The 27,317-nt window shown below is 44.7% G+C and overlaps 1 protein-coding gene across 1 annotated transcript in view; it reads right to left on the bottom strand.

Annotated features, from left to right (window-relative positions):
- LOC115092047 (intraflagellar transport protein 88 homolog) overlaps window positions 1-27,317 on the bottom strand; it is a 353,514-nt gene that overhangs the window by 204,621 nt on the left and 121,576 nt on the right. Inside the window, exon 14 of the mRNA XM_029602513.1 lies at window positions 18,402-18,472. Coding sequence (XP_029458373.1) covers window positions 18,402-18,472 — 71 coding nt within the window. The remainder of the gene's footprint in view (window positions 1-18,401; window positions 18,473-27,317) is intronic.

Here is a 27,317-nt window from a genome sequence, read left to right as displayed (position 1 = left end):
CCCCAAACCCCCCTGCGTGCACAGAGCCTATTTTGCATAGGCTCGGCGGCGCACGCAAGCCCCGGGACGTGCATAAGTCCCGGGGCTTGCATGGAGAGGCATGCGGGGGGCATGGTGGTCGTGACGCGGCGTTTCAGGGCCATGGCGTGGGTGACGTTATGTTTTGGGGGCGGTGCCGCAGGCGTGGTTTCGGACCGGGGCGTTCAGGGGGCGTGGCCACACCCTCCGGAACAGCCCCCGGGTCGGGTGATGGCGCGCCAGCAGCCCGCTGGCGTGCGCAGATTTACGCCTGCCTCTGGCAGGCGTAAATCCGTCGATAAAGGTAGGGGGGGTTTAGATAGGGCCGGGGGGTGGGATAGGTAGGGGAAGGGAGGGGAAGGTGAGGGGAGGGCGAAAGAAAGTTCCCTCCGAGGCCGCTCCGATTTCAGAGCGGCCTCGGAATGAACGGAGGCAGGCTGCGCGGCTCGGCGTGCGCAGGCTGCCCAAAATCGGCAGCTTTGCGCACGCCGATCCCGGATTTTAATGGCTACGCGCGTATCTATTGAAATCCCGTGTATTCTTGTTCGTGCCTGGTGTGCGAACAAACGTACGCGCTCGCACAAAATTATAAAATCTACCCCTTTGTCTGCAAATAGGTTCTCTCCTGTGCATGGGACATCCAGTAGGCGATTGTGAACATCTTCCTGGAGTCTACTTGCTAGCAGCCATGAGCAACATGACTAATAGATGCTCCTGACGTTCTGGCTACAGTGTCATAGGTTTCATGTATGGAGTAGACTGGCTGCTTTCTGCCCTTCTTCACTAGAGTATGCTGGAAGTCAACCTGATGAGGGTCTCCTGATCTTGCTAAAGGCTTTAGCTTTTGAACACATTCTGTAAGTACTGCACCATGAACAGCTGGTGGGCAGCAATTCTGGCACTAAGCATCAATCCCTAGAAGCCTTTCTTTCTGAAGGTATCCAAAGCCCTCTAGTCTTTATCAGGAGATGTGTTAGAATGCTTAGCATTTCACACATTTCAGAACTAATTCCACCACCACAGCATGATGTTGCAGCTGAATTATTCCGAAGTCCAAAGACGCTTGAACTCTGTACTTCAATATGAATTTGAACACCTCCAGCAGGCAGGAAGACATGGGAGACTGCCACATTCTCACCTGGAGGTCCTTAAGAAGACTGTGCAACGGGACAGAAGTTGATTCTTCAGGAGACTGGGTAAACTGTAACAGTTTACCCAGTCTCCTCTTACCCAGTCTCCTCTTACTATGCATTAACCTCATATTTCTTGAGGTTAATGCATAGTATTTTCACCATTTCCTCCGGAAAATTAAAATAGCTAATGTCTTTGGGAAATGAAGCATGCTTCAGTGGGACTGGAGAGGGGGGTTGGAAGGCATCTCTGTAGACCTCTCATCAGATCACAGGGATAATAGGAGTGGATCTTTGATGGTCTGATGTAGATTAATCTCTGGGGAGCATGCCCGAGGACAGAGGAACTAGCTGTGACATCAAGAGGCTCGCTCCCACTAGTAAAGCAACTCAAAGGACAGTCCCAGGGATTCCCTTGAACCCTGCTGTGTGGCAAATGTTCTTTCATCCTGGATAGGAGAGGCTCCATGTTCCCTCTCTGATCCTCAGGAAGTAAGGAGGTAAAGAAATTCCTTACTATCTCAGACAATTCCTCACTATCTCAGACATCCTCATCTTATACCCAGATGGCTTACTCTTCGCTGAGTGTCACAGTGGCAGGTGGTGCTAAAGAAGAGCTCGATGGAGCAGGCACTGGAACTCAAAAAGCATTGGTGCTGACACACTACACTGATTGGATACCAGCTGCACCATTAGCACTGGTACTATTTCTCTATGCACCAAGGCTCTTCTTTCCATTGTGGATGGTGGTTTACTTCTTGGCACAAGGGTGCTTGACAGTGAGGAAACTGGCACCTTGTCCTGCACCAAGGGAACTAACCACACCTTGGTCTGCATCAGCATGCTCTGCAGCAATGTAATTGAAGATGCCCTTGATGGCACTAGACCATCCATGAAGAATAAGCAGTGTTGTGCGATGTATGTCCTCCACTCCGTGGAAGGTAATGCCATCTGCACTGAAGAGCTCCTAATCATGGAGACTGAAGACACTCTTCTCAGCATTGAGCCAGGGTTCACCACGACATAACTGCACCAATGGCACTGATGGAAACAACTCCAGAAGGGATCCCTCATGTCATCTAAGAACTGCCAAGGGTCCATCAAACCCAGAATCCTATTTCCAACAGTGGCCAGTCCAAGACACAAGAACTTGAAAGGATCCCAAATAGTAGATTCGTGTTGCTTAAGCTCAGGGATTAAGCAGTAGCTTTCCTCAAGTCTACCTGAATAATAGTAGTTTATGGATTTTTCCTCCAGGAATTTGTCAAAACCATTTTTAAACCCACCTACATTAACTTCCCTTACCACATCCTCTGGCAATGAATTCTAGAGCTTAATTGTGCACTGAATGAAAAAGTGTTTTCTCTGATTTGTTTTAAATGTGCAACTTAGTAACTTCATGGAGCATCCCCTAGTCTTCCTTTATTTTCCAAAAATTAGGGGATACTTTATGAAATTACTAAGTATCTTTTCTTAGTGCCTCCTCCTGCATTTTAGGCCAATCTCAGAAGCTGATTTGCAACAGATCTGGATACTTGTGCCAGACGGGGAGCTTTCCAGTAGATATGCAGAAAGAAGAGGAACCTAACTCCTGGCACAATCTCCAGTGCTTCTTATGGAACCAGGAGTTTGATAAGCCCTTGCATTAGGAATTAGAGTGGCTAGCACTGCCTGCCCTCGTGCTGATACTTTGGCCAACTTCAACAAGTCCTCCATCTTCCAGGTGGGTGTAAAGAATTCACAGAGACATACTGACTCAATTAGGGCAATTTGGACCATCATGGTCTGCCCATACAAATAGGCCTGGAACCCGCTTACAGTGGGTTCCTTCACCTTTATGCTTTTTCTTTTCTTCTTTGTAACTAACTTTTATTTTTTTTTTTTTTGCAAAACTTTAAAGTTCTTTTTGAGGGGCTGTCAAGGCAGAGATGAAAAATGAATTGGCAACTTGCAAGTTTGAATAAAAAATGCAAACATAGGAAAAAATTTAAGAGCAACTGGGAAATCTGTCCAGGCAGTAGCTTGGACAAAAACTGACTGAGACACTCATGAGACAGCAACTGCATTTGGGAACTCCTACACTTGTTCAGAAAGATTATCTGAGCTCTGAGAGCTAGATCTATGTTAGCGCCATCAGATAACATCACCCACTGGTAATGGCCGATTTAATCCAGCTTGTCGATGGAGAAACCTGTGTTTTATGCACATAAATAGCTTTGAAAGTTCACCCCTAAAAGAGTTTTGGTTCTTTATGCAATTTTGAATGATTCTTCTCAACCTTTTTTCCAGTAAAATACTAAAATGTAGCAGAGTAATAAAAATGCTTTAAAGCTATAATGGGAATCTTAGCAACAAGAAGAGTGAGTGGTTTAAAGTTACCATATCTTGTTACTCTGTCTTGAAATAATTAATAAATATAAATATTAGTATTACTATAAGTCTCAGCACACAGAAATAAACTAGTAGATTAGGGTCACACAAAGAAAGGGGCCGGTTTACTAAAGTGCATTAAAACTGCGCATTAATGAGTTTTAATGGATATCATTTAACATGGTATTTACCAGAGTAAGTGAATACCGTCAAATAATAAATACAATGTTAAAGAATGAACATTACAAACAGCCACAGAAATGCCAGTATGAACCCCACCAACTCTCCATTAAGGACTGTCAGGTACCTGAAATAACATTCCCCCAAGCAGGAACACAGCAAAAACACAACCCTCCCCCCCCCCCCCCCCCCCCCCCCCCCCCCAGCTGGAGGGCAACTGTCCTCTCCCTAGAGTTGCCAAAGGGCTCTGAGCCCTCAGGTCCCTCAAAACCTGTCTCCCCCTTCCCAAAGTGAAATCCGGGTATGTGTGTGTGGAGGGGGTGCTGATTTATCCAAACTTGCTTCTGCCCGACTCACTCTGAGGTGTCAAATAACGTTGGTAGACCTGACAACTTCCTTTGTCCCTAACCTGATACCACTTTGAATGGAGTAAGCTGGAGTTGGGGGGAGGACCTTGGTGAAAGAGGGGGAATCCTAGGACTCAGCACCTCAAGTTGTTCAAGGAGAGGGCATTTGACACCCCTTATTCAGCTAGTGGGGAAACTTTGAAGGTGGGCAAGGAGGTGGATATCGGGGCATGAAGCCCCTTCTGTAGCTGGGACAGGAGACCTCAGTCATATGTAAATTCATACAGATGCCACAAAATTTCCAAAACCTCTTGCCACAATCTGCCTCCAAGTTACCACAGGAATCCGGAAATAGCTCATAAAAGAGTTAAATCTTTCTTTTAGCAACAGAAGGTTACTGCAGAAAGTTACTACACTGCATATACAAAAAGTGAGATAGAGAAAAGAGGAAACAAAGGAGAAATTACTACTTACTTGATCATTTCCTTTCCTTTAGTGAAGGGTAGGTCAATCCCAAGAGTGGGTTATGCACCTCTGCCAGCAGATAGAGACGGAGCAAAAGCTGACATCATGGCCATACAGTCCCACCCCAACATTCTTGAGAATACCATAATATTGGGGGACTTTAATATACATGTAAATGCACTCAATAAATCCACTAATACAATCTCATTTTTAGAAGCTATGAAGGGTATGGGTTGGCTTCAACTAATTTCTGAACCTACTCATCAAAAAGGTAATACATTAGACCTGGTATTTCATAACCCTACCTTTGTCAATATACCCTTGGACAAAGTTAAGAATGAAAAAGTACCATGGTCTGACCATTTATTTATTTATTTATTTTTGGTTTTTATATACCGGAAGTTCCTGTATAATATACATATCACTCCGGTTTACAAGTAACAGAGATAACTATCGCCTGGATGGCGGTTTACATGGAACATATCGAACAATTAAAATCATCATTTAATTTCCTTTCCTGCAATTACTGAAAAGCAAGTTGAAGCAAAAGATCCAAATAAAACTATAAATATAAGAAAAAAGATTACAAATGAGGAATTTCTTACAGCTTTTGTCAATAAATTACCCACAATATTGCAGGAAGATGTGGAAAAAACAGTTGAGAGCTGGAATAACTCTATTGTTGATACATTTGACACAATAGCCCCAGTAAAATCGATTAGGATATATAAGAAAAAGTCAAATAATAAATGGTATACGGATACATTACGTAAACTAAAAACATTACTAAGAAAAAGGAGCGCCTCTGGAGAAAGCATAAAAACATCCAAACGAAAAATAGTTACTTTGCAACTTTAAGAATGTATAGACAAGAAATAAATGCAGAGAAAAAGAAATATTATGCCAACAAAATTAATTTAGCTAATAAAAATCCAACTGCCTTATTCAATATTGTCAAATCACTGACTTCTCCGAGGAGTCCTGAGTTATCCGAAATTGATAATCATACTTGTGATAAAATAGCTTTATTTTTTCAATCCAAAATTAAAATTATCATATCTGAATTTAAGAATTTACCTTATCCTACATATTCAGATCATACTCCAATTTACAATTGGAATTTTTTTGATAAGATTTCTACCGAAACAGTTCAAAAGATAATAAGTAAGCAAAAACCTTCTAATTCTCCCTTAAATCCTTGATCTGGTGTTATCTTTAAAGGCTTAGCAGAACATTGTCCTGACATAATTTGTTCAATAATAAATCAATCTTTAGAATCTGGAAATTGTCCATATCAACTGAAACAAGCCTCTATTACTCCAATCCAAAAGAAAAAAGCACCTTCATTTCTAGATCTCTCTAATCTCAGACCTATTGCTACTCTGACTTCTTTGTCTAAAACAATGGAGTCATTTGTCCTATATCAGCTGAAAGAATATTTGTATGAGTATGATATATTACACCCAGATCAACATGGATTTAGAAAGGGCTATTCAACAGAAACACTCTTGCTCTCCTCTTTTGACACGTATATTACAGGATTTGATTCAAACACAGATTTCTTGTTAATATTACTAGATATTTCTGCAGCGTTCGAAAAGCTAGACCATAAGATTCTTTTGTCTAGACTTCAAACAATTGACTTACAAAATACTGTTTTAAACTGGTTTAGTAGTTACCTCACTAACTGATGCTATCGAGTAAATCTTAAAGGTAAATCTTCTCAAATTTATACCCAAACCACTGGAGTCCCGCAAGGGTCTTCTTTGTCTCCAGTATTATTCAATATTTACCTCCTACCATTGTGTCAAATACTATCCACATTAGACGTCCAATTTAAGATTTATGCGGACGATATACAACTTTTTGTTCCGTATAAATTGTCATGGGCTGATACCATCTCATTATGTAAAATTTATGTAAAAACAATTGAGCAATGGCTAAGTCATAGTAGACTTAAACTTAACACAAAAAAACAGAGCTATTACTGTTAAGTATGATTGATAATCCCACAAATTGTCCACCATCAACGATCACATTAGGAAATGAAGTAATTGAAATCAAAAGAATATCCCGAAATCTAGGAATACAACTGGATACTAATCTATCTCTAACATACCATGTCTCTCACTTAGTAAAAACTCATTCTTTAAACTTCATACTTTAAAAAGATTAAAACCCTTGTTATTCAAATCTGATTTCCAATCAGTTCTCCAATCTCTTATTTTCTCGGGCTTAGATTAATGTAACAGTTTGTTTTTAGGCTTGCCTGATTCCATTTTAAAACCTCTGCAGCAGATTCAAAATGCTGCAGCTCGCCTACTGACAGGATCTCCAATGTGACATCATATTTCTCCTATTCTTTTCAATTTACACTGGCTCCCAATTAAATTCCATGTGAAATATAAAGTATTATCATTAATTCATTCATTAATTCATGATCCCGATTCAACTTGGTTATGTACCACATTACGACTCTACAAACCAACCAGAAATTTAAGATCTGCTAGTAAGAATTTACTTGACGTACCCACAATCAGGCTCGCAAGATTAAATATAACCAAAGAGGGAGCGTTTTCTGTGGCGGGCCCCTTACTTTGGAATTTGCTCCCCAATGCTCTAAGACAAATTACTAACCATAAAGAATTCAAAAAAAATCGGTAAAAACATACCTATTCAAAGTAGCTTTTGCAGAACATGAAGAAATGAAATCAGTTTGAGATCTCATATATTGTTTCTGTGACTATCCAGCGATTCATATTGCTATAAACTAGTACGCAGTGATTCATATTGCTATAAACCGTATGATAAAATTTTGGGAAACCTAGCTTTATTTTATTTTAAAATTCCGACTTTACTCTGTTTTTGTAAAACGTAATATAGTTAATTATTTAATTTAAGAACATATTAGTTAGAATTAGGGCTTAAAGTATACATTGTATTTTTTTCCTTAACTTTACTTTCTTTCATTTACTTTTTGTGTTTTTATTTTATTTTTATTTTATCTGATGTTATTCTAATATCTGTAAACCGTTTTGGTCAAATTATTATTTGTGAAAGACTGTATAGAAATCTTTTAAAATAAAAAATAAATAAATAAAATCACCTCACCAGTATTCCCTGGAAAAGCCAAACTATGGACAAACTAATTATACTCGAACTTTAATATCAGCAGGCAAACATTCATGTTTCTCAACCAACCAGAACACTGAACTTTTACTTTTTAATATATATTTTAGTCTAGTATAGAAGGAGTGTGAAATTGCATAATTGTGAGCTTTGGTTTTTAGGAGGGCGCAGATGTTAACTGAAACCAAAGAGTGTGCAATCTAGACTGCTTTTCTGGGTCTGAGAAAAAAAAATAAAGCTTTTACTTCTGGCCCTGTAGCTAATGGGGGTGGGGCTAATTGGATTTGCCTGGCCATAAGTCTTGTGTGTTGAGGAAGAACAGAGTCTTCTGACTGCAGGTATTCCTGGATTCACAAGGTTTCCTGAATTCGCAAAGTGTACTTTTACTGTTTAATATATATTTGAGCCTAGTATAGAAGTTGTGTATAATTGCATAATTGTGTGCCTTGGTTTTCAGGAGAGGACACATTTTAACTGAAACCAAAAAGTGTGCAATCTAGACTGCTTTTCTGGGTTTGAGAACAAAAAACAAAAATCCTAAATTTCAGTGGATTAGATAAACTCAAAATAAGTGCATGTCAAGGAATATTTTAATCATTGATAATCTCAACTGTTAAGCCCTCCCTCCCTCCCCTCTACCCAGCCACCCCAGAGGTTGCTCTTCTAATATAGTCTTGCTGGGGTACATAATAGGTAACAAGATAATTTGCTAATTCTTTATCAGATTAAAGGAGCTCTCTATCAAATCAAATGAACAAGATGACTATTATTCAGTGTAACAACTGTGGAGCCTTTACATTGAAAAAAAAAATCTGGAGGCTTAGGGCTTGCCCCTCTTTTCCAAAACTCTCCTCAATGAAAATGGAGTTAGCTCACCTGAAAGCTGAATTAGCTACAATAAAAACTGAATTAGCAGCTACCAAGGAAGCCTCATCTACTTTACAACATTCAGGAATCTTTCCCCCCTAACACAGAAGATTCACAAACCCAGAAATAAAGGGTTTACAGTTGGCTCAGGTAGGATAAGACCTGTGACCCAAAGACACCCATTCTTCACAACAATGCTGCTCAGATGCCTCCTCCACTTGCACAGAGTATCCAGAAACCCAAGAATAAATGGATTAAAGTGAGTTCTGGTAGGAAAAGACCTGTAATGCGGCGACACCCACTCTCTCAAGTGACACAAGTACAAAATTCATTTTCTGTATTGGAAAATGAAGAAGCTCTACTAATAGAGATTAATGAGGGACCAGAAAGGAAACAAGAATCCCAATGCATACAGAAATTCAATAACGCAACCAAAAACCATAAGAAGAAGCTTGTTGTGCTGGGATTCTCAGTCATCAAAGGCACAAATTTGGGAATGCTTCTCAAGGGGAACACTATAGTTAAATGCCTTCCAGGATCCTCAGCTGGTAGAAATGCTAATCAGATGCAATTAATGAAGAAAGTAAGGACTCTGAAATTGACCTTATCATCCATCTTGGAACCAATGACCTTGCAAGAAACAACATCCAAGCCACACAGAGAGATTTCCAGACTCTGGGCAAGCAGATTAGGTACATGCGGGCGGATTTTAAATGCCCTGCCCGCGTAAATCCGGCCGGATTTACGCAAGCAGGGCCCTTGCACGCCGGCGCACCTATTTTGCATAGGCCGCCGGCGCGCGCAGAGCCCCGGGACGCGCGTAAGTCCCGGGGCTTTTTAAAAGGGGCGTGTCGGGGGGCATCACCAAATGACGCGGCATTTTGGGGGTGTGACGCTGCGTTTGGGGGGCGGGCCTGGGGGCATGGCGCCGGCCCGGGGGTGTTCCGGGGGCATGGCCGCACCCTCCGGAACAGCCCCTGGGTCGGGTCTTGGCGCGCGCGGATTTACGTCTGCCTCCGGTAGGCGTAAATCCATGGATAAAGGTAGGGGGGGTGGATTAGGTAGGGGAAGGGAGGGGAAGGTGAGGGGAGGGCGAAAGAAAGTTCCCTCCGAGGCCAGCTGAGCGGCTCGGCGCGCGCAGGCTGCCCAAAATCGGCAGCCTTGCGCGCGCCGATCCTGGATTTTATAAGATACGCGTGGCTACGTGCGTATCTTATAAAATCCAGCTTACTTTTGTTTGCGCCTGGTGCATGAACAAAAGTACGCGATCACGCTATTTTTTAAAATCTACCCCATGGTGAACAGTATTACCTTTTCAGAAGTGTTTCCTGTTCATGGAAAGGGGAAGGATAGGCTAAGTCATATAAATAATTTCAATGCATGGCTTAAAACCTGGTGTAAGGAAGAAAGTTTTTGATATATTGGGGTCTAGGGCCAAGTATGGCACAGTAAGAAGCTCTATGTAAAAAATGGCTTACATCTATCTGTCTCACATATTTTGAGATAAGAGTAGATAATGAGTCTTTCCCACACGGTTTTTATATTTAGTTTAATTCTGAGGATTAAAACATTTGTGGCAGGAAAAAAGATCTTAAGTGAAAAATTCAAATCATATATCATAAGGCATTTAAACTAGAGGATGGAGGTGGCAAAAGGAAATTGAAATGTCACCTCCAACATCTCCAAGAAGTGGGTGAAAAAATGAATAAAAATCAGCTAAATAGGGCCAAAAAGATGTCCAAGGAGAGAAGCTGGAAAGCTATAAGCATAAATGCCTTTAGACTGGGCAATAAAATCCCAGACCTGCAGACTCCAGTGGCGGAAGCAGGTTTGGATATTGGTACTGTTACAGAGACATGGTTCACGGAGTCTCATGATTGGGATACGGCCACCCCTGGCTATAACTTGTTTAGGAAGAACAGAGAGTACAGAAAAGGTGGAAGAATAGTTTTTTTATGTCAGAAACAATATCCAAGCAACTGAAATGCAAGGGACGTGGGGTAGGGAAGGAGCATTATGGGCTGTCCTAAAAAAAAAAGATGGTGCTTCCATTTACATCAGTGTGGTCTACAGGCTTCCAACTCAAACAGAAGAACTGGACAAGGCTCTGATTAAAGACATCCAAAAGGTGGTAAAGAAGGGAGAAGTTTGCTAGTTGGAGATTTTAATCTGCCGGATGTGGCTTGGAGCATCCCATCTGCAGAATCTACAAGAAGTAGAGAGATAGTGGATGCTTTTCAAGGGGCTCTGTTCAAACAAATGGTGAAGGGAGGGGTATGATACTTGACCTGGTGCTCTCAATTGGGGATGTCTCAAATGTCTGAGCAGATGCCTACCTGAACACCAGTAACCATCAGCCGGTATGGTTTGATATTGCAAACAGGATATGGAGAAGACGCACAAAGATCCGAGTTTTGAATTTCACAAATACAGACTGTCAAAATGGGAATGTTCCTAGAGAAAGAACTGGAAGTTTGAGAGAAAATGAATAAGGTGGAACAACAGTGGGCCACACTGAAAGGAGTTAATACAAAGTCAACAAATCTACATGTTAGAAAAGTAAACAAAAGTAAGAGGATAAAGAAACTGAACTGGTTCTCAAAGGAAGTGACTGAAAAAATAAAGGCAAAAAGAGTGTTCAAGAAGTATAAAGGATCCCAAAAACAGGAACACAGGGAAGAATACCTGGTGAAACTGAGGGACATGAAGAAAGAAATCAGGAAAGCAAAAGGTCAAGTGGAAGAAAGGATTGGTAAAGAGGTAAAGCAAGGTGACAAAACATTTTTCAGATATATCAGAGAAAGAAGGAAGGTCTGTAGTGGTATAGTGAAATTGAAAGGTGACAAGAAAAAATGTGTGAAGAGAGACAAAGAAATGGCAGAAATATTAAACAAATATTTCAGTTCGATGTTCACTAAAGAAGACCCTGGAGAAGGACTGTAAACAAGATCATAGATAGGAATGGGTTAGACGAAACCTTTTACGAAACAGAATGTATGGAAGAGCTAGGCAAACTGAAAGTGAACAAGGCAATGGGGCTGAATGAGAGATACTTCCCAGGATACTGAAGGGGCTCAGAGATGTGCTGGCAGATCCACTGAAGGACCTCTTTAATAGATCTCTGGAAACAGGAGTGGTACCATGGGATTGCAGAAGATCGGTGGTGGTCCCGCTTCATAAGAGTCGTAGCAGAGAGGAGGCTAGAAACTACAGGCCGGTTAGCCTCACATCGGTGGTGGGAAAATTAATGGACATGCTGCTGAAGGAAAGGATAATGAACTATCTACAATCTGGTGAGTTCCTGGACCCGAGACAGCATAGATTCATTAGCGGAAGGTCCTGCAGACCAATCTGATTGATTTTTTTTGATTGGGTAATTAGAGAATTGGATCAAGAAAGAGTGCTCGATGTGATCTACCTGGATTTCAGTAAAGCTTTTGATAAGGTCCCACATAGGAGGCTTATGAATAAAATGAGAAGCTTGGGAATGAGCGTCAAGGTGGTGGCATGGATTACAAACTGGTTGACGGATAGACGACAGCGTGTAATTACAAATTGAACCTACTCTGAAGCGAGAACAGTGTTAAGTGGAGTGCCACAAGGATCGGTGTTGAGACCAGTTCTGTTCAATATCTTTGTGAGCGACATTGCAGAAGGGATAGAAGTTAAAGTTTGTCTATTTGTAGATGATACTAAGATCTGCAACAGAGTGGACATGCCTGAAGGAGTAGAGAAAATAAAAGAGATTTAAGAAAGCTGGAAGAGTGGTCAAAGATTTGGCAGCAGGGATTCAATGCCAAGAAGTGCACCTGGGAAGCGGTAATCCAAAAGAGCTGTACGTGATGGGGATGAAAGACTGATGTGCATGGACTAAGAGGGATCTTGGGGGATAGTTTCTGGGGGTCTGAAAATGGCAAAGTAATGTGACAAGGCGATAGCTAAAGCCAGAAGAATGCTGAACTGCATAGAGAGAAAAATAATCAGTAAGAAAAAGGAGGTGATGATGCCCTTGTACAGATCCTTGGTAAGGCCTCCCATGGATTATTGTGTTCAGTTCTGGTATCTCAAAAAGGATATACAGGATGGAGGCGATCCAGAGAAAGGCCACAAAAATGGTGTGGGTTCTGTATCGAAAGACCTATGTAGAGAGGCTTAGGGATCTGAATATGTATAGACTGGAAGAGAGGAGATGCAGGGGTGATATGATACAGACCTTTAGACGTATGGACTCCGAACCTTTTCCATTGGAAAGAAAACAATACAATTAGGGGTCATGAAATGAAACTCCAGAGGGGACGACTCAGAACCAACATCAGGAAATATTTCTTCACGGAGAGGGTGGTGGAGGCCTGGAATGCCCTTCCGGAGGAGGTTGTGAAGAAGAAAACAGTCAAAGGATTAAAAGAGGCATGGGATAAACACTGTGGATCTCTAAAGGCTAAAAGACAGAAATGAGATAAGCATGCAGGGGGTTAATTTGCTGGTAAGGCGGAGATAACGACCCTTAACCAATATGCTTTGATGCTCGTAATGCAACTGCAACATTGCTCCTCACTTAAACAGCAGGGGGATAAGAAGAATTTCATTCAGATGACAATTGAGGGCCCCAACTTCCATAGTCTGGGATAGTGTAACGTGGATGTAAGGGAAAAAGCACAGGACTGCTTCTATGGCCAAGTCCTAAAGGAAATGATGAAAGTGTGCTGGTGCAGCAATTACTACCCTTAACCAAATAAACCTTGATACTTTTGATGCAACTCCAGCATTTCTCTCTGCTTCAATGGCAGGGGAAAAGGGGAATTGGATTTAGACAGTCACCATCGAAGGCCCCAATTTTTACGGTCTGTAGAACTGATGAGTATGGGGGTAACCAGCACAGTGAAGAGGTTACCTCCCTTAATAGAAGCATGGGATTACTACCGTTAACCAATAAGCCTTGATGCTTTTGATGCAACTGCAACATTGCTCTCTGCTTTGAATGAGGGGGTGGGGGCTGAAAGGAAAGAGAACTTTGGATTCAGGGTCAACCAACACAAGCCATGACTTTTGTACAGTCTGGGGTACTGATGCTCAGACATTAAGGAAAAAAAAAAAACAGGACTGCTTCTACAGCCAAGTCCAGGAAAACTGACTGATGCATGGGGGTAACGTGCACTGTGCAGCAGATACTACCCTGGGAAGCTTGTTGAGCAGACTGGATGGATCATCAGTCCTTTTCTGCTGTCATTTCTATGAACTCAGTCAAAGAAAATAAAATATCTAGCAAATTACGGGCTACATAAGTCATTTACCAGTTGTCAATGAAGAGCAAGAATGATACTCTGCATAACCCTAAGAAAGGCTAACCACAAATTCAAACACTGGCAGCTGAGGGCAGGTCTGGGATTGACCTACCCTTCACTAAAGAAAGGAAATTATCAAGTAAGTAGTATTTTCTCCTTCCTTAGCTTTCAGATAGGTCAATCCCAACAAGTAGGATGTACCAATGCTAATCTCGAAAAGGGTGGGAGGCTGCCAGCGGTCCAGACAATACTGCCCATGAAAAGGCAGTGTTCTCCCTAGCCCTAACATCCAAGCGGTAAAGCTTGGAGAAGGACAGAAAAGATGACCATGTTGCCGCTTGACAAATTTCAACAGGCAACAACGAACGAAGTTTCGCCCACAATACAGTCTGAACCCACATGGAATGTGGTCTAATCTGTCTTGATAAGGCAACTTCAGCAGCCACCTACAATGTCATAACAACTTCCTTAACCCAGCGGGCAATCATTGCCCATGTTGCCGGAGCTCCTTACCTACCTCCACTATGGAGCACGATTAGGGGATCAGACTTCTGAACAGCCTTAGTCACCTCCTAACACCACCTTACAGGACACTTGACGACAAAGGAACGCAAAAGGCAGTACTCATCCTCATCTCTGCCCCTGTCCAAGGCAGGCAGAAAAATAGACTGATTCAAATGAAACTCCGAAACCATTTTAGGCAAAAAAGAGGGCACCGTCCGAAGTTGAACCGCATCTGGAGTCATACGGAGAAGGCTCACAGCAGGAAAGAGCCTGCAGCTCAGAGACCCGATGTGCCGATTAGATTACTACCAGAAAACCTGTCTTCAAGGTAAGCAACCACATGGAAAGAGTATGCAGCGGTAGAAAAGTCGGACCCACCAAAAACTCGAGGACCAAGTTAAGGTCCCACAGAGGCACCGGAAGCCACAACAGGGAGTGAAGATGTTTAACTCCCTGCAATAAACGAGACACATCTAGATGGGAAGACAAAAGTCCTCCAATGATTTTTCCCCTAGAACAAGCCAGGGCTGCAACTTGAACCTTCAAGGTGCTAGGGCCAAACACTTAAGGAAGCCTTCCTGTAAAAATTCCAAAATCAAAGGAATATTCCACCTTGCGCGATTAAGCACATTACTCTGAACACCAGGCCTCAAGACCCTCAAACTGTAACCTAGGCTAGAGATGTAGAACATTTCCGGGCCTGAAGAAAAGTGGAAATTATGGCAGGTGAAAAACCCCACTTCAACAACCGAGGCCTTTAATGGCCAAACCGAAAGACAGAATCAATCCAGATCCTCTTGCAGAATGAGCCCCTGATGTAAAGGTCTGTCCAAGACAATAACCTGCAGGGACTGTCCACCAGAAGTCTACTTCTAATGCAGCAGCCATCAACCCCCAGACCTGTAGATAAAAAACATGGTCAGACAAATAGAGTTCCGCAGCAATCAAACTTGTAGCATCAATGTATGGAACAGAGGCCGTGGCAGGAATATGCTGCCCTACCTTGCATTGAACCGAACCTCAAAATACTCCAGGGTCTGAGATGGCTGCAAATCACCCTGGGTCAGATTCATCCATGAACCTAGTTCCTGTAGCAAGGAACCACCCTGAGGGAAGTGGGAAGACTCTCTTCCGCAGTTTTGGTTTGAATCAACCAGTCGTCCACACAGGGTGAATTAGAATGCCCTCCTTGTGGAGAGCCACTGCTACTGGCATCATAACCTAGGAAAAAGGTCCCGGGCACTGTGGCTAGCCCGAAAGGCAAGGCCTGAAACTGGTAAGGACTATCCAGAATAGCAAGACAGACCGCTGAATTTCCCAAAGGATGGGAATATACATCCAGTATGGGCGGAAACGGCTCTTTTTTCTTGGGCTTGACCAAATAAATGGAATAATGGGCCGAATATCTCTGTAATTTGTGAACGGGAATCACAGCTTTCAGGTTCAACCTCCATTGTACTTTTCCTTCCACTTCTACCCTCTGCTGAGGGGAGTTAGATAGAGAGACCATGAAGGCATCCGGAGGACTGTGAAGAGTTCTAGAGCGTACCTGTCCAAAAAAGCTTTGAGAACACATTGATCCAAAGTAATCTGTATCCACCTGTGGTAAAAATGGGATAGATGCCACCTATCTCCTGAAATAACAGGTGAGCCTGCCAACCTTCATTGGCAGACCAAGGGTCTCCACCTCTGGAATCTGTATCCTTTCAAGATCTTCAGGGGCGAAAGGACTGAGATTGCAGAAGGGACAAGACCTCTGGAAAGAACCCTTCATAAGGCCGAAAACACCTCAAATGCTTTGCTTTAGGATAGTCTCAATCCTCTAATTCAGTGCATCTTTGAGTGCCGGCACCTCCCTCTACCAGGATGGTGGTATGGTTTGTGACAGAACCCACCAAGGCATCCACACTAGGGAAACGCAACCATTCTCTGTTCTGTGGATCCAAGGGGTATAAACCCACCAAGATATATCCTCCATTAAAAGATGCCCCTGGTGCACTCCATTCCAGAAGTCAACTCCTGGAGTTCAAACTGGAGGGGAAAGAAACAAGAAGCCTAGCATAGGGTGACCAAAATAGGAACTTTCTTATACCTTCCCAAGGAGTAAGTCACAGCCGAACTCGGCAACTCATCTCTAGAAAAGAAACAGAGTAGAGTTCAATTTGGCTCTAAAGGTGGGGAAATGTTCCCCATCACCATCAACATCATCTGTATCATTTTGATTCACCTGCATTCGAATTTAGTCAGGCTGCATTGTGCCATGGTGAATGGCCCCGGTGCCAGGCGGAGGAGCACTTGGAACGCACGGACCAATCTTACTAGGCATTGGCGATTCAGAAGACCAGCCCTGTAGAAACGTCTACCAACCCTGGAAGAATTCTACCCAGGAAAAGAGGATGAGTCCATTCCAGGCCTGAGAGCTAGTGGTTCGTGACGACTTGGCCTGTGGACCACCCAAAAGAGGGGATACCCTCATTGTCTCACCCTCAGTCCCAGTCCCCACAGACCACGGAGATGGATCACCGCCGGCAAAATCAGAAGGGGTAAATCACCCTGAGCATTAAAGAAAGCAGCGGCCAAATGACCCTGAAGTGCTATGCAGCACAATAGATAAGTGCTTAGACTTCCTCGCCGCGGGCGCCATAGTTATAAGCGTGCAGAATGGTGAAAGCTCGCACCTGGAACATACACACATAAAACCCACGCCTAAAATGGGTGCCCCAAAAACGTGCGCACATGTATACATGCATGTATACACGCCTAGGCCTCACACCCAACTAGGCGCCCAATCTGGGCACCCAGTAAATCAAGGTGCCTGAGCAGGATGCACAAATGGACACACAGGCATGCACTGAGCAGCCCATAGCACAAAAAACGCATGCAAAGACCTCATAGCTTACTTACCATGTGCTCAAACAGGGAGAAATCTGCGCGCAGGGCCTAGCCAAATGGCTGCTCAACCCGACATTCCTGCACTGCCCTCTCAGCTCATGGAACTCCCTGAAGACATGAGTAGGTTAGCCTATGAATTTTCTCCTTTTTTTTAAATAAGAAAAAAGTTCACCTGAGCCCAGCCCAGCCCTCTGTGACTGAGAGCAAGAACGGGTCCCAGCTACAGGGGAAGAGAACTAAACCCTCACCATCGAGCCTCTCTTGGCCTGCAACTGCTAATCGCACTTTAGGTCCAGGCCCTTCATGGCTACCAGACTGAAGCACTCTACTGAGGGAGGGACTACATTGTATCCCTCAGGAGGCAAGAGGTGCAATAGGTGTTTCATCCCAAAAAAGACATCGAAGTTGGTTGCACAACTAGACGTGCAAAATCACCTCGCGGCCTATTGTGCGACAAAGGAAAAAATCTGGAAGCGAGGCCTAGCTAAATGGCTGCTCAGCCCACCATGCCTACATTACCTGTTCACTTCACCGATTTCCCCAGAGATGTGAGTGGGACAGGCGAGCACCAAGGTAACACACCCTTTCACCTGCTTTCCTCTTGCTGTTTTATTATTAGCATTATTTTTTTATTAAGCAAAAAAAACCTTTTACCTGAGCTCAGCCTTCTCTGGCTGAGAGCAGAAACGGGTCTCGGCTATGGGGGGAGAGGACTAAAGCCTTCACCACCAAGCCTCTCTCGGCTTGCAACCACTATTGGAATTTCAGGTCCACGGCAGTCAAGGCTATCGGACTGAGGGCACGCTATTGAGGGACTGCACGGTATCACCTCAGGAGGCAAGCAATGCTAATAAAGATGCCTTGTCTTTCATTATCTCTTTTTGATTCCTTCTTTTCTTTTCTTCTCTTCTTTCTTTTTTTTTTTTTTACTCAAAGCAATCCCCCAAAGGGAAATGCATGTCCACCATCTGCTGGAGACAGAGGATACTGGCAGGCTGATGTCAGGGAGAGACTATATGGCCGTGATGTCAGCTTTTGCTCCGTCTCCATCTGCTGGCAGAGATGCATAACTCACTCGTTGGGATTGACCTACCCGAACGCTAAGGAAGGGTATGTATAATAAATAAAAAAGAAATCCAGGGGGGACAAAATCATTATTTTCAATTACAGAAAAATAAAGCAATTAATAATTTTCACACTTAGAAGTACAGTGTTACCTCTCACGTTCCATTTGTCTGAGACTGTCATTTTTAATAGCGTCAATCACCAGGATACTATGAGGGTCATTCTGAAAGAGGTAAATTATGAAAAATAGTTAAGGAACTTTGAATATCTAAAAATATTTCAAAGGCTATCCATTGAGAGAGCAATTTTCAAAGGGATATTTGTGGGTAAAAAGTGTTTTATCCACATAAATCAGCCATATGAAAACCTCTTCAATCTGTATGTGGGTAAAAGCATGTGCACAGTAGTATAATCTGTGTACTTTTACCTGCAATGTAGTGAGAGTATTCCCGGGGCAGGACAAGGTCAGGGTAAAAACTATATGCATAGTTTTGGATTTTCAAACCTATGTTTGTAGTTTTACTGAGAAAAAACATCTGCAGAAAAAGCTGATGCAAATGATCTGTGGATACTTTTTCCTTGGACAATTTCAAAGTAAAAGTACACGCAGATAAAAAGTGCCTGCAGACTTTGCAGTTATGTGAGTAGTATGAAAATTGCCCCCTTAAAGTTGGGTTTATTAAAGGATTTCCTCTCAGCTTGTGTCCAAGACAAAAGTCCTTAGTAAGGTATTTTGCAAATAAGCCTCCATAAGATCTAAAAAGGTCAGAAACTCTACCTGTCTCACTGTCATTATTACTGATTTCAGTGTTTCCATACTGAATGTGTCACCTTGAAAAATGTGTTGACTTGCTTCAGTTCCAGAATCAGCTGATAGGAACCTTCTTTCTTAGGAACTAAAATGTAAATCAAGTACTGCCCCAGACCGCATTGAGGCCTCGGAACCGGCACCACCACTGTTAATTCTAAGAGGCAGTGAGAGTAATTGTTACTGCCTTGTTTTTTTCTGGAGAGTAACAAGGGGAAACCATAAAGGCATCTGAAACCGGATGGGAGAATTCCAAAACATAATCTTCTTGTATTATCTCTAGGATCCATTGATCTGACATAATTTGAACCCATCCCTCATAAAATCTGGATGGGTGGTACCTATCCCTGAAATTGGAGACTAGATCCCCAAAAAACTCATTGGAAACTCTGAGAAGGCCCTACTAACCCTGAGGCTGAGGATCCATATTTTCCCTCGGTTTCGCGTAAGAAAAGGACTGAAATCTACCGAAAAGGCCAAGACCTTTGCACATTAGGAGACGGAGCTTACTTGAATATCTGGTGTCTCAAAAACAATTACAGGCCTGAACCAGCCACAAAACACACTCAGAAAATCTCAGAACTGTTGCGTTCGTCGGTCTCAGATGGCTTCGACCTTTGTGCCTCACCTTTCTCTCTGCTCTCCCCGCTAGCCTTGGGAAGATGGCTACCACCGCGTCTGTATGCTGCTCTCTCTGGCGTCCCCGGAATGGCAATGACAAAGCCTCATGGCATGTTTCTCCTAAGGGACTCCTAGGGTGCGCGCGCGCACGCCACCCACGTCTTTATCCACGTCATGGCGGGAACCTCAGGGGCACCCCCCTCGAGTGACGTCATGCCATCCGGGTATTTAGCCTGCCCTTGTTTGCCAGCTCATCGAGTTAGCAAGGATCGTGATTGGATGGAAAGCCTCCGGTCTGAGCTACTCTGCCGCTTCCTTGCTGCCACTGGAAGCTCTCGCTGCCCTTCGGGGTATTTCTCTAACCTGGGTACCCGCTCCTCGGGGGCCCTTTGCTTTCTTTCAGGTGCCTATCTGGGATCAGGTACTTGCTCCTCGAGGGCCTGCTCTCCCGGGCTCGGTGCCTGTGTTTAACTACTTCTGCCTGCTGGGATCTCCACCTGTACAGCTACCAACTTAGTGAGTAATCTAACCTTCTCAGTCTGTCTCATCTACAGCTCTGCTGTGCTGGGAACCTGCATCCGGATATCCCTATACCATCTCTGTGAGACAGGTCCCCTCTGCCGAGGGTTCCTGGACTGCTACCTCTGGATTACCTCACTACTGCCACCTCTGGTGGTATATATCAGCTGTATAATAAAAGACGAATCTCTGTGTTTGTGCATCCCGAGTCTAGCCTAGTACTGTGGTTCCTCACGGGGCTCCTCCCTGTGGGCGTGGTCACCTCCACAGTACCCAAGAATCCACTCAAACACTTCAAAACCATAGCAGGAACCCCGGACTCTCCCCAGACCTTGACCATCTTTTCCAGATCCTCCCCAACAGCTTCCCCTTGAAGAGAAGCTATGACAGTGAATGAAAGCTCATGAAACTGCATCCCAGGCCCAGTTCCAGCTGAGCTACAAAGCCCAAAAAAGCAAGAGAAAACTGCTGGGCCAAAAAAAGAAAATTAAATTATTGAATTTTTATGAAAGACAACTTTAAATGCATAACAATATTTCCAAAACTATCATGGGTCTATGATTAAAGATATTATAGGTATCAAGAATGTGATTACAACGTCATTTAAAAGGAAAATTTAGAGTCGAGTGAACATTGTACTGTATGGTTCTATATGAAATTCTGATCTGAACTGAGCCATGGAAAGAATCATTATCAAAGCCATTTATTGGGTAAACAGTCATTTATGCAGGTAAAATAACTTAGCTGAACACTGCCCTCCTCTGGCTAGTTAAAGGTATGCACAATCTCCTATTGCAGAAAAGTGTTTAGGTTAGGAGGAAAATAGTGCATAAGCACTATCTTCCCGCTCTCAGTTGCCTGTACAAAACAGTGAATGTTTTTACCACATGTACCTTGCACTAATTTTCAAAGTGAAGCTACCCACATGATTTCTTTTTGAAAATTAGCATAAAGTATGCAGGATATTTGAAAACTGCCTCCCATATGACTAGGGTCTTGGACTTTTTGTATTTTTTGAACACTAACTTTTTTGCTCTTACAATTTCTGCTACCTCCTTAGAGAACCATATCGTTCTTTCTCCTTTTCCTTTTGTCAACCTGCCTACACTTTCAATATACAGAAGAAATATGGTCAGCAATAACAGGGAGCACTGATAGGTAATAATTCTCTATGTAGGCTGCTTGACAAAGGGGAAAAGAGAAACAATGATATGATTCTCTAAGCAGGTAGCAGAAATGGTAAGAGAAAAGAAGTTGGCATTAAAAAAATGATAAAACCTGGAAAAGATGTGTAAGGAGGACCACGTCGCAGCTCAGCAGATATTGACGGGAGATAACAAATTAACCTCCGCCCATGACACTGCCTGAGCTCTAGTGGAATGAGCCCGAAACTGAGTAGGCAATGGCTTCTCAGCATCCACATATGCGGCTGTGATCACCTCCTTAATCCAATGAGCAATTGTAGCTCACGAAACTGGTTCGCCCTGCTTCCTTCCACCATGAAGGACAAGCAGGCAATCCGACTTTCAGAGAGGTTCAGAAACCTCCAGATACCGCACTACAAATCACTTGACATCCAAGGATCGCAGGAGGTGATACTCCTCCGCATCCCGCATCCAGGGATGACAAAGAAATGAACTGATTCCAATGAAACTCCGAGACCACCTTAGGCAAGAAGGATGGTACAGTATGCAATTGTAATGCCCCTGGAGTCACCAGAAGGAACGGCTCCCAGCAAGACAAGGCCTGCAGCTCAGAAATGTGAAGTGCAGAACATACAACCACCAGAAACACTGTCTTCAAGGTTAATAACCGCAAGGAAAGGGTGCGCAGTGGCTGAAAGCCCACTAAAAAATCCAGCACCAAGTTAAGACTCCACAAAGGAACTGGCAACCGCATGGGAGGCTTAAGGTGCTTCACTCCCTTCAAGAAGTGGGCCACATCAGGATGAGTTGATAAAGAGACACCATTCACTGTACCTCTGAAACATGCAAGAGCCATAACTTGAACCTTCAAGGAATTAAGGGCCAATCCTTTAGTCAACCCATCCTGCAAAAAGTCCAGAATAAGTGGGATCTTAAATGAACAAGGAAGAACACTGTGCTCCTTGCACCAGGCCTCAAACATTCTCCAATCCCGCACATATACTAGAGAAGTGGAGAATTTCCGAGCGCAAAGTAGCAATCACCGTAGAAGAATATCCACGCTTCAACAGGTAAGCCCTCTCAAGGGCCAAACCATAAGACAGAACAGAGTAGGATCCTAATGAAGAACTGGCCCCTGCCGCAACAGATCCACGTGCGGCAGAAGACGAAGGGGGTTCTCTACCAGAACCCTCTGCAGATCTGCATACCATGGACACCTGGGCCAATCCAAACCCACCAGGAGTACTAGCCCCCTGTGGACTTTGATTCTGCGAATTAGCCTGCCCACCAAGTGCCATGGAGGAAAGGTATAATGCAATTCATCTTCCTGCCAGACCTGTACGAGAGCACGGATGCTCAGAAACCATGGATCTCTCCTACGACTGAAGAATCGAGGAACCTTTGTATTGCAAGAAGTTGCCAGCAGGTCTAGAGACGGAAGTCTCCAACGATCTACTAACAGCTGAAAAGCCTCGGCAGACGATACCCATTCACCGGGGTCCAGACTCTCCCTGCTGAGAAAGTCTGCTCTTAAGTTGTCCTTTCCGGCAATATGGGTTGCCGAGATCATCTGTAGATGTCCTTCCGCCCATTCCATAAGTCAGACTACTTCCTGCAACACTTGCTGGCTCTTGGTTCCATCCTGGCAATTGAGGTAGGCCACTGTTGTCATGTTGTCCGACATCATGCAGACCGCTCAATCCTGTAGTCTGTGGCTGAACTGCAAGCACATCAAGCAAACCACTCAAGCTTCCAGGCGATTGATGTTCAAAAGGGCCTCTTCGGCCGTCCAACGCCCATGACCTGTCAGTTCCTGACAGTGAGTTCCCCAACCCTGGAGATTCACATCTGTCGTGAGAATCAACTAGTTCGGGGAGGACAAGGACATTCCCCTTCTCAGATGTGCCTCCTGCAATCATCACTGGAGGCAACAACAGATTTCCATCGGCAAGTGGAGATGAAACGAATAGTCCTGAGACTGTGGGTTCCAACGAGACTGCAGTGAGCGCTGATGAGGGCGCATATGCGCCTTCAACAACAGCACCACTTTCAGGATAGCCGCCATCAAACCATTGGGTATATAGTGTTCACGAACTGATGCACCTGAGACATCAACTTTTGGTTTCGTGTGTCTGGCAGAAAAACCTTGCCCAGCCTCAAGTTGAAATGAACTCTCAGATACTCCAATGATTGAGAAGGCTAGAGACTGCTTTTGGCCAGGTTCACCACCCAGCTGAGCTCCTGCAGCAAGGATATCCCCTTGTTGATCACCAGGTTGCTCTCTTCCAAAGACCTGGCCTGAATCAGCCAGTCGTCCACATATGCAGGCACCAGGATCTCATCTCTTCTCAATGCCGTGACTATGACCACCATAACCTTGTAAAATGTTCTGGGGCGGTGGCCAGACCAAAGGGCAGTGCCTGGAATTGATAATGGTGACCCAGCATTGCAAAGCACAGAAAACACTGGTGCTCCAAATGAATGGGAATATAAAGGTAGGCTTCAGACAGATCCAGGGAGGTCAGAAATTCTCCCGCCTGCACGGTTATTATCACAAAGCCCAAGGTTTCCATGTAAAAATTAGTCACCTGCAGATGACGGTTGACATCCTTGAGGTCCAGGATGGGACGAAAAGAACCTTCCTTCTTGGGCACAACAAAATAGATGGAACAGCGCCCTGTATTTTCCTGAGGCGTAGGCATGGGAACCACAGCCCTCAGCCAGAGGAACCATAGAAGCATAGACTCCATTTCATGCTTCTTCTGCGGGGAGTGGCAAGGAGACACCATGAACACGTCCCGAGGAATGCTGCGAAATTCCAGTGTATAGCCTTCCCATATCACTTGCAGGACCCATTGATCCAATGTGATCTCAACCCACCTTTGATAAAAGAGAGATAGGCATCCCCCTATTTCCTCCTCCTGAAGGTGGGTTAGCAAACCTTCATTGGGAAGCTTGGGTCGGTCTGCCACCCGAGCCTGCTTGTCTCTTGGGCTGTCGGGAATGAAAGGACTGAGACTTACCAAAAGGCTGAGTCCTCTGAAAGGCTGGATTCCTGTAGGGATGAAAAAACTTGGAACCCCTGAGACAGCGAAGTTGCTTACCTGTAAAAGGTGTTTTCCTAGGACAGCAGGATGTTAGTCCTCACATGTGGATGACATTCATCAGATGGAGCCTGGCACAGAAAACTTCTGTCAAAGTTTCTAGAAACTTTGACTGGCACACTGAGCATGCCCAGCATGCCACTATCCACACATCCATGCGTCCACTCAGGGTTTCTTTTCAGTCTTGTAAGTAGATTATGAAAAAATAAACTACAGGAACCCAACTCTGCGGGATGGCATCCTGCTATCCTAGGAGAACACCTGTTACAGGTAAGCAATTTTGCTTTCTCCTAGAACAAGCAGGATGGTAGTCCTCACATGTGGGTGAATCCCTAGCTACAAGCTGGCCCCGAAAAATAGTGGGACCAACAGATACCAAACAAATGCCAATGGGCACAACAACAATGGGGACAATCTGAACCCAAATCATGGGCCTTAGGAAGGAAGAGTTGGGTAGGAAGAGTTGGGTTCACAGCTAAAAGAGGTTCCAGAGGACAGACTGGCCGAATCTGCTATCCCAGCGGCCATCCCTGTCCAGACAATAATGAGCTGCGAAGGTGTGGAGAGAACTCCATGGTGCAGCTTTGCAGATCTCCTGCATTGGAACTGCACACAGGTGAGCCACAGAAGTTGCCATGGCTCTGACAGAATGAGCCGTGACATGGCCCCCCCAGTTGCAGTCCTGCCTGGTCAAAGCAGAAGGAAATACAGTCTGCTTGCCAGGTAGAGAGAGTCTGCTTAGCAACAGCCACACCCAGCCTGTTAGAGTTAAAAGAGACAAAGAGTTGGGTGGACTGTCTATGACCTGCCGTCTGGTCCAGGTAGAAGGCCAAGGCACTCTTATAATCAAGTGTATGCAGTGCCCTTTCCTCTTGGCTGGAATGAGGCCTAGGGAAGAAAGTAGGCAGGACGATGGAGTGGTTGAGATGGTAACCTGTCAACACCTTTGGCAGCAACTTAAGGTGTGTACGTAGATCACCTGGTCCTGGAAAAATCTTGTATAGGGCAGATAGGTCCCAAGACATGTATAGTTCACAGACCCTGCATGCCGACATGATCGCTACTAAGAATATGACCTTCCAGGTCAAATACTTGAGAGTAGAGGAGTGCAGTGATTCAAACAGGGGTTTCAACAGCTGGTCCCAAGAGACCGTAGGGGGCCTCAGGGGAGGCCGCAGCTGGACCAACCCACGCATGAATTGCCCTACCACAGGCTGCACAGAGATGGGTGAACTGTCCACCTCCTGGTAGTAAGCACCTATGGCCCTCAGATGTACCCGAACTGAATTGGTTTTAAGCCCAGACTCCGAGAGGTAAAGCAGGTAATCCAGAAGTTGCCAGACGGGACAGGAGAAGGGGTCAAGACCCTTCTGCTCCCACAAGATGGTAAACCTTCTCCACTTCGTAGCATATGACTTCCAGATGGAAGGCTTTCTTGAAGCCACCAAGTCTCGGGACACCTCCTCAGAGATCAAGAGACTGCAAGATCAACCGTTCAACATCCAGGCCATGAGTGACAGGGCCCAGAGGATGGGGTGGTGCAGCCTGCCCTGATCCTGCGTGAGGAGGTCTGGGGCCGTTCCCCAGATGGACTGGCTCCCACTGAGAGAGGTCCCGCAGGTGTGGGAACCTAACCTGTCTCAGCCAATGGGAGCTATGAGGATCATAGTCCCCCTGACCCGGCAAAGCTTCAAGAGAGTCCTCGACACCAACGAAAGTGGAGGATACATGTACAGGAGGCCTGTCCCTCAGTAAAGGGCAAAGGCGTCCATGGCTGGTTGGCTGTTTGACCTGGTCAGGGAGCAGTACTGGGGAACTTTCCTGTTACAGGAGGAGGCAAATAGATCCACATCCAGGGACTCCTAGAGATGGAAGATCTGATCTGCCACCTTCAGCTTCAGGGATCACTTGTGGGGTCTGAAAGTTCGTCTCAGCCTATTCACCAGGGTGTTCTCCATACAGGCCAAGTACATGGCTTGGAGCAGCATTCCCTGAGCTAGTGCCCAAGCCCAGATCTGCACCACTTCCTGACAGAGGAGGAAGGACCTGGAACCCCCCCCCCCCCCCAATCCGGCTTGGTGATATAGCACATAGGTACTTGATTGTTGGTCCGGATGAGGGTCCCCCTGTTGACTAGCCGATCCCGGAAGGCCAACAGAAGGTACCGGATCGCCCGCAGCTCCAAGAAGTTGATCTGACACTGAGCTTCTTGTGTGGTCCAGAGACCTTGAGTGCGGAAGCCATCGACATGGACCCCCCAACCCAGCTGGGATGCATCTGTGGTAAGCACAAACTGGGTGGGGGGAGCCTGGAAGGTAAGGGAACACTGCTCCAGATAGGAAAGAGTTCTCCACCAAGACAGGAAAGCCCTGAGAGAGGGAGAGACTTGAATGTGAACTTGAAGACCCTGGTTGGCTGGACGCCACTGGGACTGCAGTGACCACTGGGCCCAGAGCATATGGTGATGGGCAAAAGGGACAAGAATGTGCCACAGGAGCACAACAGTAAGCAATTTACAAGGTCATTGTCACTGCGTCAATAGCCTGTTTAAGGATAGATGCAATCTGCCTATCATGTATATCCTTCAAGACTGCTCCTCCCTCCATGGGGATAGTCGTCTGCTTAAAGATGGCACAGACAAGTGCATCCACTCTGGGAAAATGCAAACGCTGTCTCACCGCTGGATCCAGAAAGTACAGGCCTTTGAAACTTGCCTCCAGGGCATCCCATTCAAGATCAATCAATTCTTAAATGGTGTCCATAAGAGGAAAAAAGCAAGAAGCTTTAGGCAAAGAAACCAAAATGGAATTCTTCTTTGGCTCTGACATAGAATCTGCCCCAGGCACTCCCAGCATTTTCAAGGTCTGGGAA

Source organism: Rhinatrema bivittatum, chromosome 5, assembly GCF_901001135.1.
Source record: "Rhinatrema bivittatum chromosome 5, aRhiBiv1.1, whole genome shotgun sequence".
NCBI lineage: Eukaryota > Metazoa > Chordata > Amphibia > Gymnophiona > Rhinatrematidae > Rhinatrema > Rhinatrema bivittatum.
Note: the sequence above shows the minus strand (reverse complement) of the source record. Positions and strands in the feature narration are given on the sequence as shown.